The following is a 19,075-nucleotide window of genomic DNA, read 5'->3' on the forward strand; positions in this document are numbered from 1 at the left end:
GATGAGAAAGTTGACAGGTTCCAATTCTGACTCTCCTGCCCCCAAACCTCAGAAAGAAAGAATCAATCCCCCTTTGCTGCTTATGAAGATTCTGATGATGAAGGTTCAATAGAAATTGTTAATATTCTCAGAAAAATGAAAGGAGATAAGGTTGTTGAGACATTAGAGCCACCTCCTAGGTTTTCAAAGGAAAAACATGGTTATTGAAGATGAGAGGGAAGCTATTCCCCTTAGATTTATTGAACAAGAGAATTTCAACACAAGAATTCAAAGATTTTTGGATCAAGTTTAGAACTAGGGATTTTGACGAAAAGAAAAGGAAGAGACTTGAAGTTGTTGATAAGTCTCAACACGCTTCAATAATTCAACAAATAATGGAAGAACTAAATTTGGATGATATATCATGCACTGAAGAAGAGGCCAGAGAGATGGTAAAAAAAAGTAATATTTTGATACTTCCCAATTTGAGCTTGAAAGAATTGTTTTTGCTTGATCAAGGAAGCAAGAAGACCAAACTTTTGTGTTAGAGTTTGAATCATTGGACAAAATAGAAGGAACAATGTATGACCCCAAAACTCAAACCCTTACTACTTGGGTTATGTTCAAGGGAAATAAGCCTAAATTGATTGATATTGCCTATATCTTATCGCATTTGATACATACATCTATGTTTAATCAAGCCCAGATTAAACATATGAAAGAGATAATCATAGAATTACAAAGAAGAGAAATGGAAATGAAGTCAATCATAAATAAGATGCATGTGAAAACTAGGAGATTGGAAACAGAGCTACATGATTCAAAATCTGAAAGTGCTCAAGCCATTGTGGTAAATAAGCCTATAGATGTTGATGCTGAAAATCAAAACAAAGAAATAGCCACAAAAGTTGATCACAAGGAGTGTACTTTCAAAGTACTGGAGGAAATTCTTGTTTATAGAATAAATCTTATTTTGGCTAAATGTGATGAAGTGTATGAGGGGTTTAATAACATTTGCAATATGTTAGATTTCTTTGTAAAAGGAAAAGATATACTTTCTAAAATAGAGAGAAAATGGGGACAGTCGAGGTATGAATTAAGAAAACTCTTTGAAGTTACAAAGAGGGATCCTGATGCCCCTACATAGATAAAGAGCACTATTGATTTCATTGATGTTGTTACAAAGAATTTGAGTTAAATAAGCCAAGAACATCCACAATTGGAGGAAAAGTTGAACCTAATTGCTGTTGTTGACCATTCTTGTCTCCCCACCATCAAAAATAAAGAAGGAAAGATCAAACAATTGGAAGAGTGGAGGCACGAGTTCACAAAATTACCTCAAGTAGTAACAGCCAAATTTAGGGAAGAATAGAATTTCCAAATTGATTCATTTCACAGATTGTTGAATAAAATAATTGCTCCAGAGGAAAAATTTGTAAAGATCAAAATAGATGTGAAGATTGCTCAGGGAAAGAAGTGGGTTGATTTGCAAGCCCAAATTGCCAAGTGGATTGAAGTCTACCTTAAGGATCCTGAGGATAATCCTGAAGAGATTGTGGCAGTTGATGAAACAGAGGATAGTTAAAATCATTGTTATGTTTTTCAATTATGCTCTTAGTTAATAGTTAGTTATGTTTATGAAGGGGTTCGAAGCTATGTTGCACCTTTTCATTTTTATAAGAAAAGGTACCAAGGCCCCTATTTAAAGAGAAACATTTCTAAAGACATGATATATGATCATTTTTATATACGATATGAGATATTGCTTACAATGGATATTATGAAGTAATTTTCTATTTTCATGCAGTTACTTGTTTGGATATGAAATGAAACTACTCTATTGTAATGTCCTTATGAATGAAATTAATAAAATGTTGATTCCTATATATCTAAAATGGTGTATGATTTATTAATTTCCCAACAGTCCCTTCGAATTATGCTATTGTTTTTATGGATGAGAATAATGCATGAACTTGATTCATCAGATATTTTCATACAGAGTTATGGTATATGTCTAATTGGTTTCCTTTGATTGGGGTTAAAAACATTTAGACTAGGAACTGTATTTATATCTTATCGCTCCAATGGTTGATGGGTGCACATTGTCTCTTAAGGTTTGATAATAGGATTATGTGGGAATTGACTCTATACCACCCAAATGGATTAAGGACTAATCTTTGTATATTCATTCTAAGTTGATACGTACAACTATAGACTGGTGAAATTCTATCCACAAGTACTGCATGAATCCATTCACTATATTTTCATTTACATTTTAAATATTATTACATTTGATTTCTCCTTGAGAAGAAACTTGCTAACTCAAGAGCATCAACTATAAAGTCTGCATTGTTAAAGCCCTCAGTTCTCCTTAGTAAACATTGATATAGGTCCAACCACCTAGGTTTTGCAGAGCCTGAAGTATGAAGATTGAATAATTGTAATTTAGTCTTCTTCGTTGGCCAAAACTGTGTTGAGAATCCTAGCATCAAGCAAGCAAGGCTTGTAAGAACTCAACCAACAATTTTGAGAACCAATACTCCACATGCTTGGTTCTATCATGGAAAACAAGATTAATTGAAAGCTTCAAATAGCTTTGGTTGTCACAAAGAATTTCAGTTGGTTCCAAAGGCTACCCAAATAGTCTTGCAAGAAGCTTTTGAAGCCATATTGTTTCTCATGTTTCCACACAAGCTGCAACAGATTCAACTTTTGTTTTACTTTGAGTCATATAAGATTGTTTCTTGTTGGACGGGGAAATCATAGTTGAACCTAGGCTGAAACAACCAGAAGTGCTCTTCTTGTCAAGCACACACCCTACCCAATTTGAATCGGAAAAAACCCTGCAAGTTTAGGCCTCACAAGAAGCATATTTCAGAGCATATCCCACTGTACCAAGAACATATCTCAATGTATGATTAGTTGCAACTAGATTAATTTGTCTAGGCTCACACATGACTTGACTACGAGTGTTAGTAGCATAACATATATCAGAGCTCGTATTGACTAGATACATCAATAATCCAATCAATTGTGTATACATAGTGGGATCAACTAATTCTAAACTTGTTGCAACCTCATGTAACTTTTTCAGATTTGCTTCCATAGGAGTTGACATAGACTTGCAATCTAACAAACCAAATCTTTTCAAAATGTTAATAATATATTTCCCTTGACTCAGAATAACCTCATTTATCTTTGCGACACTTCTAATCCAAGGAAGTAGTGCATAAGACCAAGCTTTTTCATCTCAAATTCAAAAAATAATGTTTTCTTACATTTAGCAATGAGATCGTCCTCTATAGTAAGAAACAGATCATCAACATAAAGAACTAAAATTAATGATTTATCATCTATTACCTTGAAATAGAGATTTGGATCTACATCATTTTTTAGGAAGCCCAAGATCAATAAATAATGATCAATTCTTTCATACCATGCACACGGAACTTGTTTAAGGTCAAAGCCTTTTTCAGTCTACAAACGTGTGATTCCTTCTCATAAATCACAAAACCCTCTAGCTGCTCAATAAATTCTTCTTTAATTACACCATGAAGAATGTCATCTTCACATCCATTTGATATAGTTTTCATCCCTTAACTGCTGCAATAAGAATGGTAGTTCTAATCATAGTAACGAGACTCGCCACGAGTCGGGTGAGTCGTCCAAGTCAGCGAGTCAAGTTACCTCAGCCGGGTCAAAATGACCCATGACCATGACTCAGCGAGTCAACTAAGCTGACTCACTCAGTTGGGTGACTCAGCTGACTCGCCTAGGTGACTCTGCTGACTCATCTGACTCAACTGATTTTTAATTTTTGTTTTCAAAATTTTCTTAATACATCTAAAATTTGCCTTCGTAGTTACATAATCAATGTATGTTATGTATGTGATCAAATTACCTTCTATTTTATGATGTTATTGTGTCTTTAATCTTTATTCCATAATGGGTGCGTGGAATTAATTTAAATCCTTAAAAATCTCTAAATTTCAAGGGTTTTATCACTTTGCTGAGTCACAGGTGAGACCGAGCAGGGTCACAAGTCGAGTTACCCTTGCCGAGTCCGAGCCGGGTCCGAGTCGAGTTACTTTGGTTCTAATAGAAGTATATCAAGCTATCGGAGTGAAGTCTCCTCATAATCTATACCTTCTTTTTGGGAAAACCCTCTGGGTACAAATCTAGCCTTATACTTTTCAACACATCCATTGGTTGCATCTTTAATTTTTAACAGCCACTTAGAAGAAACAACATATTTACCTTAAAGCCTAGAAACAATGTCCCAAATGTCATTCTTGATAATGGAGTGATTCTCTTCCATCATGGCATCTCTCCGTACTTGTTAATTTGAAGTCTCTTCAAAACTTGAAGGCTCAAATTCAATAATATGACTCATTAAAGCAACATAACCTACAAACTTATGAGGTCTTCTACTTTCTCTGAAAATGCCAGGAGGGGCTGCATATTTTTCAGCCTCTTGCATAGTCTGCCTAGCCCACAAAGGTCTCTTCTTGTCAAATGAAACATTACTTGGACCAGCAGTGGAATCTTTGTGATCAATTGGATTTTCTAAATAAGGAGTCTCTGAATCTTAGAAGGAGAATCAAGGGCAGCAATTTCCATATCTTGAGGAATCTCATGATCTTCTTTATTAACTTCCATAGTGGTTCCTTAGAATCTTTTGCAAGATACATCTTCTTCAAATGAAACATCTGCTGATTTCAATCTCTAAGCTTTCGGTGATTCACTATAACCAACAAAAATTCTCTTCTTGCCTGAAGGTTCTAACTTCGACATTTTATCATAGGTAAATTAATGTAAATTGGACACCCAAAAATTTTGAGATGACTAACTACTGGTTTAATACCTGTGAATGCTTCTTCGGGAGTCATATTTTATAGGATTTGATGCGGACTATGATTATGAACATAAACGATTGTCTTGTAAGCTTCTGCCCAAAGAAAGGTTTGAAGGCCTTAATCATGGATTTTGGTGCCTCAATAATAGTCCTGTTCTTTCTATCTACAACTCTATTTTGTTGTGGAGTATAAGGGACACAAACTCCCTCTTAATCCCAGCTTCAATACAGATATTTTGAAACACACCAAAAGTATATTCACCCCCATTGTCAAAACTTAAAACATCAATCCTCTTATCGGGCAAATTCTCTACTAGAGCTTTGAACGCTTTAAATCTAGACAGCACTTCATTAGACTATTTACTTTTCAGAAAACAAACCCAGGTCTTATGTGAGAAGTCATCAATAAAAGTAACTTAGTACCACAAACCACTTAATGAAGCAACAGACATAGGACCACACAAGTCAGAGTGAATCAGCTCTAAAATTTCTTTTGATCTACTTTCATTGATATGAAAATGACTTTTAAAGTTCATACTTATAGCACACTCTTTGCAAACACCATCATGTTCTTGATTGAGCTTTGGAAGACCAACCACCATCTTCTCCATGGAGGAAAGAGGTCTGAAATTCAGACGAGTGAATCTTTTATGCTACAGCTTAGTGTAACTCATGAAATCATGTGCTAATGCTTGAATAGGATGAGCTGAAAGTCTATATAGATTCTCATGGTGAACACTAATTTCACGTGTTATCTTAATGCTAGTCCATGCAAGAACTTTGCCTTCAGTAAATGCTACTTAATACCCTTTATTTTCTAATGCTAATATAGAAATTTTCTCTTGATTCTAGGAGCAAGCTGAACATCACTCAAATGAAAAGGAAAACCTGAATCTAAATAAAAAGATGTAGTTCAAGTACCTTTCACAAAATATAAATCATCATCACCAATAATAACTCGTAAATGGGTATCCTTTTCTATCATATTAGAGAGCTGCTCAAATAAACTGTAATATGGCGAGAAGCTCCATTTAAATTAGCCAAGTATCACTATCAGTAGAAACGTTGCTTAAAAGAGAATAAATAAATAAGAAGCCCTCTGAATATTCGCTTGATTCTCTATGAGAAGCATTTTCAACATTTGTAGCAGCAACTTGATGTTTGGGTCTTGTTGAGCAATCTCTAGCAAAGTGACCATACTTGTCACATCTGAAACACTAAATCCTTGAAAGATCCTTCGTCTTAGGTTCAGGGGGAGAATCAGAACTCCTATCTCTGTACCTCTTGAAATTTTCTTTCCTTCCTTTCCTTTTATAGGTATGGGAAGCAAGGACGTGATCTTCTTCATGGAGAGATTTTCGCCCATTTCCTATTGCCTCCAATTTGCATTCCTCCTAAATGCAATGAGCTCTCAAACTATCAAACTTGGGTGGTTCAGCTCTTCCACTAATTCTTTGAATGAAGGAATCCTAGGAGTGAGGAAGGCCATTCATGGCTAACATGACCAGGTATTTGTCCTCAATTGAATCTCCAATAGCATTGAGCTAATCCTTCGATTCTGTAATCTTCATGAAGAAAGATACAACAGGTTCTCCTCTAACCATTTTAGTATGTAGAAGTCGTCATCTAAAGGCTAGAGCTCTATAGTGTTGTTGAATTCATACAAATTTTGAAGACTATCAAACATCGCTTTGGTTGAATTCAACTTGGATATTGTATCAATCAGTAGCTTTAACTGAATCAATCAGTATCTTTCTTTCCATGATATTGTTCTTTCTCCATTGCACTTTCTTTGTGTCATCCGATGGTTCAACTACATCAGACTTCATGTAGTTGACAAGATCATTCTCTTCAAGTGCAATTAGGACTCTGAATTTCCATGAAATAAAATTGGATGCACCATCCAGTCTGTCTTCAACTTTGAGTCCATTCACCATTGTTGGAAGCTGAAATAAACAAGCTAGGAGACAAACAAAGAATATTTCAAAGCTAAGCATTCTGGTTCTGGATATTTTTCTTTAGACCCGCTCCAATACAATGTTCAATTTTGAACCAGAAGAGTAAGAATGCAATATTCAAAAACTCAAATTCTGGGAGAACCCTCCACTTGAGGTTGAAAAACCCAACCACACTAAAGATTGATCCTTTATTGAATATTCAAAGCCAAATACAATATTTCTCAAACTTAATCAGAAAATAAAATAACCAGTGATTGTTAACTCTTAACAATCAAGCAATATGCCTTATTCACAATTCGAACACACCTGCCACGCATATACAATGCATACAATGCTTTATGTATCTCACAGATACTACAGACAATGAAATGACTTTACAAAACAAAATCGATCATGCTTAGATCATTTATTGAAACAATCTCCAGCGTATACGGTCCCCAACAGAGAGATGTGAACACATTCTACAAATGTTGAGAGTTATTTTTCACTCATTCGATTCTGCCTAAAGACTTATAAATTATAATTCAAAGTTTTATCAGCACACACGGTGAAACAAAAAGAGAAAATGCTGTAATACACAAAACGGGCTCAATAACAGGTATCTCTTGACCACGATAATGTTTCTCTCTATACTTGAAATGATCATCGAAACATGCTTTTCTCTATCTGAGCATGAGATTGTTGGAAGCCCAAGAGTCGCCAATTCAGGCACACTAAACACCTCACGGTAGTTATACATGAGTTGCTCCATATCAACAGTCACACAAACTCTTTCTTTTATTGAACCTTTAATATGAAACAATGAAAGTGGATGAAACAAAAGGCCATTCACAACATGACTTCTGTCGGGAAGCAATGCTATCTCCATGAGACTTAGAACTTGATGCCAATTCATAAATAATAGTTAACGTAAGAAGAGAGTTGTTCACCTACGTCGCTTCAAATACAAGGACGATAACTAGAGGATGGACCGAAAAGATAAAGTGATCTATCAAACACAATCAACCACTCCAAAACAAGCTCTCAAAGGCAACAGCTATTCACAGCATGCAGAGAGAAGAACTTGACACATGGACTGAAGAATAGATTTTCTGCAAGGCATAGCAATTTAAGGAAAGGCTCAACATGGACGAACTAAGAAAGCTTGAGAATAAGAAATCAACAAGAAGTTCGCACAACCATTGCAAGTAAATGATGTCTCCTACAACCATCAAAATATTAACATTTTAACCTTTAACCATGCAACCTTTAATAAAAAATCTTTATGTTCATCATTTAAAATCTACTTGAACCATATCCATTAGTATACATCAATAAAATGACTTCAAAAGGGGGTTTGGTTTGAAGGAAACTATTTTTTTTTTTAATAGATAATTTTCTTGTGTCTTGGGAGTACAAAATGTGTATCATAGTTTGAAGACTCTTGGGACTGGCCACAACTCGTGAGTCTCGTGGCTTGCCAAGTTGACTTGCCACAGACTTGCAAGCCAATTTCTAGTGAGTTCAAGTCAAAGACTCGCAAATTTTTAGGAAGGACTTGCAAGTTTTTAGGAAGGATTCTTGAGTTTTTAGGAAGGACTCGTGAGATTTTAGGAAACGCCAAAAATTGACTTAAAACCCTTTTTCTTTTTTTTCTTTGCAGTGTCCTACCCAATTTTTTTGCTGAATCACTCGTCTGAGTTCTAATTTGGGCTGCCGAATCCATGGTCAGTCCAAGATTTCAAACTATGATGATATCCATGGCATCAAAAACAAAGCAAGCATGGAATCTTAACTATAGCAGTGAGGAGCCTATATCTCTCATCCTAGAACCACTAGCTCTATGTGAGTTCTTGTGCAGCCGTGCTTGTATCTCAGAAAAGTCTGCAATGCTGCTGCAGTCATAGTAGCATTACTCTAGTTGGAGATTGATTTAGCAAACCAGAAGTATGCTCTCACTCATTCTAGAAAAAAATTGATGAGTCTTGAAACTATGTTCTCAAACTTTTTTGTTGGTAAAATTAAACCATATCAAACCTGGGGTACAAGATCAGAGAACCATCAAACACAAATTGGCAAAATGGTTGAAAAGGTTTAGATCCGAACTCAGAACTAGAAGCCTTTGAAGAGTGGTATAATAATACATGTGACCAAAGGTTACTCTTCATAAGCTTAACCATGACAAAGCTATTCGAATTTGTAATCTTTGCATGTACTGATTAGCCTAGCGCTTGGTTAGGTTTAACGATAACCATAACCAGTTATCTTAGCCCTTTGCTTTATGGAATAATAAATTGTTGCTATTGGCATTCTTTGCATCCCATGTCTATCCTCTTTGCATGTAATTTTATTGCATCTCAAACTTGGACTAGACTTTTATGGACCTTTATGCTATTTGTGACCATGGATGCAAATGTATATAATGTAATGCTAATAATGATTATCATAATTCTTAACAACCTACCCAAGGAGGACACAAACTTGTCCATCTATTGGGGTTTGATCATCTCTTATTGTGTTCATCCTAAATCTAAAAGTGAAAAGAGCATGAATCACTAAAAGAAAATATTAATAAGAAAAACACATTTTTCATGACAAAACCATGGAGACAATGGACCTTAGGAGTGTTTTATGATTAAAGAAAAAGCTATTTCTGAGAATATCTAGAAGTTTCATATTTTTAAATTTTCCCTGTCCATTAATCAAACTGAAGCAATGTGCAATCTACATGAACAGGAATACCTGAAGAAGCTCCTTCTCACGGGAAGCTTTCCAACATCTGAATTGTTCTGCCTCTTGCTTTATCTTATTTTGCAGCTGAACCTAAAGAATAAGAAAAACATTCATGAGTTCTTAAGCTTTACATGACCTATTTGTTGGATGCAACCCTTTGAAACACAAAAATGATAACAATGTGGAATACCTTTTGTGCCTTGATAAATTGTATTTCTTCCTGCAAGCGCTTTGCTGCTTCATCACTTCTTTGTTTTTGCTTTATTAGCTGGACTTGATTCTCTTGCTTTTTCCTTAAGTCTGAGATCTGCAATATAAATAAAAAGAGCCTGATATGGTTAAGTTTTGGTTACAGATTGCTACAAACACTGAGTGTTACTTTGAATCCACATTCACTTTCTTCAGAATGCATTACAAAGTTCAATAGTGTATTTTCCTTATATGTGTATATATATAGGAGAAAACATCCACCTGTGTTTCAAGCAGTTTCAATTTTTGCAAATAAACTTCTTGCATCTTTTGAGTCTGTCCGTCAGTTGTGTTAGCAAGGCTCTCAACCTCTGCCAGCAAACGGTCTCTCTCCTTCTGTTGATGTTCAATAGGAAATAATTAAATGCTTATCATGGGTTTAATTAAGTGCCAATACAAGCCTGGGAAAATCTAACCCTTCACCTGTACAGCCTTTTTCTCCTCTTCAAGTTCCATAAGCTTTTTGCCAAAATGCTGCTTGAGGACTGCAGTATCAACTTTCCCAAACAATTTCATCTCTGTCTGCAGAAACAAATAGGCAAGAATCATAACACATAGACCATTCTATAGGATAGAACCTCCTCTCTATATCAACTAAAATTATGTTAAATGATAGAAAAGCTCGATTGATGGCCAGTCAAGGTTATAGTGACAGACACAATCAAGCACCATCTTTTTAAGAATGCAATTTTATAATGAGTGAAACAGTTTCTAAAGTATTTCTACATATAGCCTCCTTTTCTTTATCATCTTTATCATCTCAACTAGAGTATAAATTCCATAAAAAAGAAAGAATTTGTGCGAATATACTGTTTAAAATTTATAATATTTGTTGCTGTTGTTAAAACATAGCTAGTTAAACCTAAAGGTCTCTTTTCCTATGCTCATATCCAACTCCTGCAAAACAGCAGAAGTTGAAGAAGAATGCAAGAATTTCATTAGACAATTGAGATGTAAGGAAATATCGAACATGTGCCTACTATGCATACAACAGTTTGTTTTTTCTCTATTTACAAAGGAAATATCGAACATGTGCCTACTATGCATACAACAGTTTGTTTTTCCTCTATTTACAAATCTTTGAAAGCAAATATTTGTGTATAATATAGAAACGATAAGTACTGCACCTCTTTCTGTTCCAACCGTTTATTGAGTTCATGTAGCTCCTTATCCATTGTATCTTGTAGCAAATTATGTTCCCACTCTTTTGCCACTTCTTCTTCAACTTCCCTAGATTCTTCACCTGACACTTTAGAAAAAGTTAATCACAACATTATCATTGAGGATAAAAGAGTAAACAGCGCAACTAGTGCACACTCAAAAATCAGCTATGGACCATTCATAAACATCAACCCCTCACTTAAAAAAGCATTCAATCAAAAGAAGGTATCGCTATGTCATTCCCATATATCTTATGCTTTTTGTAGTGAGTTTTTATAACAAAAAATTGTTTATTTATTTTTTTAAATTTAAAGGTTACAGTTACATCATTTTCTGAGTTAAATTTACAATAAAGGTTTAATCCATCTATTGCAGTACACTTCTAATACATTTTCAAATTGTTATAATAATATTCAGGGACATTAACATGTTGACCAGGATCAAAATTCAAAATACTCTGTAATTTTCATAAGATTGACCTCTAAACTGCTTATTAGGAACCTTATTCAAATGCTCTAACAAATACCTTGTTCTTTTCAGACAAACTACAAATATGTATAGTTCCAGCAGTATTCCCCAGGGACATATCCCCAAGGGTTTTATGTTAGTTTGGGAAAGTTATGGGGACAGACAGACAGAACATCCCCTTCCTTTCTGAAAATTCGGGGATGTCCCAGAGATGCCCCCTAACTATAAAGAATGTATCTTAGGAATCCCCCTGAGGGGGAACTTCAGAAGAATGCCAGGTTATCCCGGGTGCTCCTTTCAACCCAGCGATTCCCCTTGAACTTGTCAAATTTGAATCTCATTTCAGTCCACGCTATTTCTACAACACATAAGCATCACTAGAACAGGGACTTGAGTGGTGAAAGGGGAAGACAATGATCACCCATACAATTATGATCCATGGCAATGAAGCACAGCACTGTCTTTATGATTAGAGCATGCTCTGCAATTATCTTGTGCTTTATGAGGGTGGAAGATTGAGATAAAACTGTGCCCAGAAATACTATAGAGCAGAACAAGATATGCAAACGAAAAAGATATGTTGCAAGGGTGGGGAGGCATCAGGAGAGCCATCACTATGCATTATTGGCAATACATTATTGTTTCTGCATAATTGTGCTTATTCATTTTAGATCTCTGCCTTTTTCTTCCTTCTCATGCATTGGCAAGCCCAATACTCCCTAGCAATTATTGGTATTTCATTTATTCATTCCCTATCCTGTATTACCAAGCCCAATACTGTCAGATAAATTCAGGGCCTAATAATTTGTAACATGACTTTGAAGTTCTAGGACACAAATTTGTAAAATCAATTTTTTTACAATATCATAGTTTAGCATATGCTCCATTGTTTTCAACCTTTTACAGTATTCTTTGAAGGTGTTAGTTTGACCAATCAGTTCATAGGTATTTGGACATTACAGATCCATTGGAATTTGGGAGTACTAAATCTTAATTCTGAAATCTTCATTGTGACTTACGGTACCATCTAGTAAATGTTGATATAAGTTGTTGTGCACATGAGAACCTGTGTGCATTGCATTCATTGCTTGTGTTCTCCTGGCTATCAGAGATCATTTGGTGATTTTTACACATCAGCTGACGGATAATATATGTAACATCAAAGGGGAGGTCGAAGGACCCACCAAAAGGATGAATGACCATTTTCACTTCCAATTGACTTCTTGCTTGGAAATAAGGTAAACTACTCGATAAGCACAAATCAACCAGTACTACTTGTAGAATACCAGATTTGTAGAGTTGTAAAACAACTAGCAAAGACTCCAAATCTTCTTACTGATTCCTGGATCAAGGGGTTCTTTGGTGAGGATGAAGATTGTGATTTTGCAGCACATGGTCAAGGACATCAAAGTGGAAGTTGGAGGATGCATTAAAAATTCTCCAATCAACATCTTTCTCAGAGGTTAGGTAAGCTACTTGAGAGGCACAAATTGATTATACTAATTCAGGAAACCAAGCTTGCTTAGTTAGTAAATAACTACTAGAGCTTACAAAACTTCTTCTTGTTTCCCCTTCATATTAAGAGGATTTTGGAGAGAATGAAGGCTGTGGTTACCGCATGGTGAAGACCTGCCCACGAAGATAGCAAGGAGGAAATATATTATTTGAAATAAATCATATTTTTGTACTTGTAATACATGTATGGGTCTTAAAGTATGTTATGAGACCCCATTCAAATATTGTCTTGCAAATGGTAAAGTTTCTGTATTTGTAATTGTACTTGTTGATAGTGAATGCATCTCAATTCACAAATGAAGTATCATACTTGTGTATAGTGATAGTACTAGTGAATGGCGAGTGTGTCTTGATTCACAAGAAGAGATGTATACATCTGTAATGATCAGCATCAACTAATGCCACTGTGAACCATGGATTCTAGTGTCCTAGTATATGAACTAATTTTGCAATATGGTGAACTATCAGCGTCACAAAATCATCTAAGTCTTCAGAGGTCATGAGATAATAAGGGGGTGCATAAATATTACTATCCCATCCCCAAGTTAGTCCCAAGTCAAAGGTTAGAAACTAGAATAATAGTTTCTGGTTGGAAGCTAGACAGGTGGTGTCTGTGTAGTTACATGTAACTACTTTTCTTTCTATAGATGCATGCTTTTCTATTCAATAAAATGATCCAAGCATTACTACTTTGAAACAAAATCTGTGTATCTGAAGTTCGCAAACTATCATGCATGCTTGAAGGTTTCCATTAGTAGTTGCAACCCACCCCTATGCAATGGAATCAAAAAGATTTTCAGGATCTTGGTCCAAAGTTAAAAAAGAAGAAAAGCAGGAACCAAATGAGAGGGCTACGAATTCAACACCAAGATGGAAGAATAAGTCTGCTACTGTAATTTCACATACAAACGGAAGTACAAAGCATCTATGTAAAGTATGTTTCCAAAAGGAATAAAAATCATTGACAGAGGATCTTAATCCAACAGAAATAAAAGAGAGGGGCTCGAAATTCAACTGTAAGAATGAAATACTATTCTCACAGATTTGAGTATTGAAAAAAGTACAAGCCATTGATGCAAACTTTAAAGTGTGTTACCAAATAGAATCTAAAATGATTGACATAGGAACTTGGTCAAGGCTAGAAGGATGAAAAGAATATAAATAAAAAGCAAGACCAAAATCTCAGCACCAAAACGGAAGTGTAATGCTGTTGTCGCACTTTTAAAAGTCAAATGAAGAAGATATTACCTGTGTACATTGTAAAGTGTGTTACAAGGTAATATTTAGTGCTCCCCCAGTATATTAAATACTTGAAGCATTTACCGCTTGAATATTTGCAAAATATAATCCTTCAATGATCTACATAAATTAAAGTTTGTGCAGGTTCTAAGAATCTCATACAATAGGATGAATTGCACAGGAACTACAAAGCCACTGCTTTGTACAGAGGGAACCTTAACCATGCAAATCAATTGTTGTTGCACAATAATGTAACTAAGATCTGCCTAAATTGAAGGTACAAATATAAATATGTCAATTTCTTTTGCTTCAAAAAATATAGTGAGTCCAAACCTAAAATTGAGTTTAAAAAGAGCTTTTTAAGGCACGGACAAGAAAAAGGAGTCATTGATTCATGATTGAAAATGGCTATCTAAGACACAGACCTTACTAGATGGAAATGAGATTTCCCTTAACCTGCCCAGTTCTGTCTCTTATTTCATGTTTTGAAGATTCAAGCTTTCCTTTATTGATCTCTTTTCATATAGCTGACCTGCACCCACCATGCTGTGCAGTCACTGTGTAATTTCCAATTTTTGAATTTCTTAATTTCCTTTTGAAACATATTTGATTCTTATTTCACATTGACAATTGCATTTCTCTATGTTCATAAACATTTCTAACATGGTTTCATGATCACACAGTAGTTTTCTAGCATTAATGCTTTGTCTGATAGATCTATGCTATTTAACCTGACATAACTTCTTTGGTGGTACTCTCCATTAAACATTATGCATGATATGTTTTTTTGTCTTCCATTAGACTACTTATCATTAATGATATCAAGGTTCTCAAACATCTAAAATTAATTGATCCAGGAAATAAATTTAGTGAGCTAGAGACCATGTATTCTTGAAAATTCACCTTGATGATGATTATTTTTACATATGAAAACTGCTTCCATAATAAACAGAAAATCTGACATGCTAATAAACATGTCCTTCACTCCTCTATCACAATGTGCTAATCTTGATTCTTTTTCACAAGTTCCAATGCAAATTACCAAATAGTACTTAATCTTGAATCAACCAAATTATTTTATAAAAGAACTAAAGTTAACACTTCTTTTATGATTTAGCATGACATGTATTGAATATCAGACTTACCTGGACCTAAAATCATCCTTCCTATTTCCATAAGCTGCGGACCATCTGTGAAATGTCTTTCAGATGACACCAGATTGGTACTTTCTAATCCAACAAAAGAGGCAGATTCAACTGCAAGAGAATCAATTGACTGCAAATTCTGGATTTCAGTTTCTAAATAGTGTATCTTTGGTAAGCAACTTTTTGGCAAATCCACGACCTGAAAGCAGTGAGTTTGCAACAGTTTGAATTCGAATTAAATGAAGTTGCAGAAGACATTTGACATATTATCATTATATGTGTGCAGAACTAGGAAATATGATTTATGGACTAACTTCAAACCTCAAGCAGAACAGTAAGTGCTAAACAAACCTGAACATCGTTGATATTATCTATTTCTTTCCATGATTTTCCACTGCGTAATAACTCAAGTTTTAGACTTAATTTACTTCTTTCAACCTGTGAATCATTTACAAAAATCGAAAGTTCAAAACACAGTAAAATTTTCATCGCAACTCAAAGCAAACATCAAATTATCCATATAAAGATTCAAAAATGCTATATGCGTAATAACTCCAGAAATGAAACCATTATTGCTTTCAAGATATGTGTCATTGGAAAGCCATAACTAACAAATTATAGAAAGCATGCATTCACAGCATGCTGAAATAGCAACACAGCAATAAAAGACAAGTAGCATGAGGATAGCCAGAAAAAAACAGAAAACAGCAGACAATTCAAAGCAAAGAAAATTTTATGGCCTTGAATCTAAACTTCTACTTTCCAGCACATACAAAACCATGGACATGGGATTACTTTATCATTATAGTATAGATTCATTAACTAGTGCGAATCAAAAAATTGAAAGAAAACTAACCTCAGCTTCCATAGCATGCTGTGCTAGAATCAAAGATTTATTACGATACTCCTGAAGTTCCCGGTACAGTTCTGCATTGCTAGCTTCGAGCCATGATATCTTTTGCTTTAATACCTATGCATGCCAAAGCCATAAATTAGAAATATCGGATTTCCCTTTCTTCATTATCTCTGATACATTACAAAACACACGTCAGGCAATCTGTTGATTGTATGCAATGCATTCATATCTAGAATTGATTACATGTGCTTCATTAGATGGAACACCTCCTCCAGCACGAGCACAGAGTAGTTCAGATTGCAAATATTCAAGTTGCTGACGCATTCGTTGAATATCATTGGCCATTGGATCACGATTTACCTGCATGTAAAGCTTGTTACTAATGCGTAGCAACTCTAGATTGAGATTCTAACAAAGTTTATAGCTTATAAAATGAGCTAGTTTATATACGGTGCATAACTGAACATAAAATGTAATGTGCCAAACATACAATTGGCTTATTCTGAATATTACGAGCCCGATTAGCATACTTAAGAGTGTTGAGAGTTTCCTCTGCATTTATATCTGCTGGACTGACACAAGCTGGAAACCAATATCACCGATCAGCATTCATTAGCAAGAAAATCTTTTAAGTTGCTTATATTCAGAAATTCAACAGAATGCTTTAATAAAAAGACCAGTGGCACATAAAGATGTTGATAAATGATGTCAAGCATAACAGCAATTTGCAAGGATAATGAAAAACAGACAGAAAATTATAGAATGCATATTTCCAGAAAAATAATATTGCAATATGCTAGCTGACCAAATCTAAAGAATCAATGAGATTATAAAAATGAACTGATTCCATATGTGTTTAGAGCATAGTTCCAAGAATCACGGCGATTCACGCGATTCACGCGATTCGGCGATTCGATTCAAGCCAAACGATTTTTTGTGAATCGGTGAATCGAATCAGCGATAAAGGGTTTATGAAATAAGTTACTCACTAAATTTCAAGGGTTTTTTTAATTTTCCGATTCATGGCCGATTCGATTCCGATTCATGGCCGATTCACGATTTGATTCGGCCTTGCCGATTTCGATCCGATTCCGATTCTTGTTACTTTGGTTTAGAGTCTAGACTTTATCATACTTACTTAAAGTTTTCATTACTATTACAAGCTCGATTTATATAATTTCCAAAAGTATTGTTCAGATGGGTAAATGCAGAAATTCAATGAAGTAAGAGAAGACAAACATGAACATGCATAGGGGAAATGCAAGAGATCTTTCCTGCAACAAAGAGTGTCAATAAATATAGAGCATACTAATGATGAAATTTGAAAACACAATTTTGAGAATCCCTGAGTCATAAAACTGTCAAGCAACAACAAACCCAAAATGAGGTTAAGTCTATGCTCCCCAAGAATGCATCCTCTGCCAAATATAATGAAAATAGTGTTTGCGAGGAAGGTCTATGTGGCAATAGACCAATCATCACTCATGCTTGCGAAATCTTCAAACTACATAGCCCATATCCAAGATGTCTACATCTTATTTCATACATTGTACAACTTGTTCAATATACAAAACTTCACAGAAAAAGTTGGCATGCTATAGTCATTAGACTACTGAATACAAGTTAAGTCATAGTTGATAAGAAATATAATTATTATTGTACAAAAATGTATCAATCCTGCCCAATACAGATAATTTGTAGAACAATCTCATCTATTGGTATCCCAACTGAGGTCAGACTGGAACATACCTAATTATCTTTTTACCTTACTGTTAACAAACTAAATAATTGGAAGGGACATCTTAATGAGTAGTCCAGCATTATATGACATCAACATTCTCATATTTGATAAACGACGGAAAGAGGATACTAGAGATGAAAAGATTCCTGAAAAACTAGGAATCATCTGACTTTAGAAAAAATAAGAATGACTACTCGTTAGATTTTGATAGATCAACTTAAACAAGGTATAACCAAAGTAACGAGAATCGGAATCGGATCGGAATCGGCAAGGCCGAATCGAATCATGAATCGGCCATGAATCGCCCATAAATCAGCAAATTTGAAAAAACTCTTTAAATTTAGAGATTTTAACAATTTAAAATTTATTTCATGCACCCTTTATTGAATATAACTTAAACACACTATAATATCATCAAATAGAAGTTAAAACTTAACACACATAAACATGGAACATAAAATCCATCACATACGTAACTATGTTATGTAAAATGTAAATTGTAGGCTAGCTGAAGTAAATAGAAATCAAATGATCATAATGATTCAAATCATAGAATGTATGTAAGATGAAGATCCATAAGACATCAAATCATAAAATTATGTAAGAATCTAAGATGAAGATCCATGAAAGTTTGAAACGTATGTCTATCAGTGATTCAGTATCAATATCTGTAAACAAAATAAAAAGAAAATCAGATTTTTAGGGCAGATTCAGGCTAAGGAATCAGATCATCCCAAAAGATCCTACCAAAGAAGATAAAATATTCAAGTTTAAACCAGACTTCTTTTATTAAACATTACCCTTCCCATATTTATGAAACCAATATACTGTGCTGCACAAAAAACTTAACAAAGTGTAACTTCTAGGTTTGCTGAAGATGAAATATGGCATTTATTAACAATCAAATTTTCATCAATATAGTAGTAGTATTTAAAACACCCAGTAATCTTGCCAAGGCAATGTGTTTGTTGTGGGTTACATTAAAGAAAGCCTTTAGATTGTCCCTATATATATTTGTGATGATTATTTATATCTTAAATTGTCATCTCCATCAGTGTTTGATGTTACATATGCTCAGTGGCTGAAAGACCTCATTCAATCAGTCCCATTATTTTATGAAGACCTTGGATGTTTGGATGGTTGAAGTGTCTTATTCTTGGGCATCATCAGTTATCATAATGGCATGTGCATGTGTGG

The 19,075-nt window shown here is 34.7% G+C and overlaps 1 protein-coding gene across 3 annotated transcripts in view; it reads right to left on the bottom strand.

Moving 5' to 3' along the window:
- The window catches only part of FRA1 (P-loop containing nucleoside triphosphate hydrolases superfamily protein), a 94,858-nt gene that overhangs the window by 51,685 nt on the left and 24,098 nt on the right, over positions 1-19,075 (bottom strand). For 2 of the 3 annotated variants that reach the window (XM_089792151.1, XM_089792154.1), the window contains exons 8-17: positions 16,628-16,719; positions 16,381-16,497; positions 16,138-16,251; positions 15,633-15,719; positions 15,282-15,480; positions 10,881-11,002; positions 10,177-10,275; positions 9,976-10,089; positions 9,695-9,811; positions 9,514-9,594 (exon numbers count right to left, since the gene is read on the bottom strand). In XM_089792151.1, the coding sequence (XP_089648277.1) occupies positions 9,514-9,594; positions 9,695-9,811; positions 9,976-10,089; positions 10,177-10,275; positions 10,881-11,002; positions 15,282-15,480; positions 15,633-15,719; positions 16,138-16,251; positions 16,381-16,497; positions 16,628-16,719 (1,142 nt within the window). The remainder of the gene's footprint in view (positions 1-9,513; positions 9,595-9,694; positions 9,812-9,975; positions 10,090-10,176; positions 10,276-10,880; positions 11,003-15,281; positions 15,481-15,632; positions 15,720-16,137; positions 16,252-16,380; positions 16,498-16,627; positions 16,720-19,075) is intronic. The other variant, XM_089792152.1, reaches the window with a different exon arrangement.

This window comes from Cupressus sempervirens, chromosome 7 (genome assembly GCF_028749045.1).
Source record: "Cupressus sempervirens isolate cs-2001-9-10 chromosome 7, ASM2874904v1, whole genome shotgun sequence".
Classification (NCBI taxonomy): domain Eukaryota; kingdom Viridiplantae; phylum Streptophyta; class Pinopsida; order Cupressales; family Cupressaceae; genus Cupressus; species Cupressus sempervirens.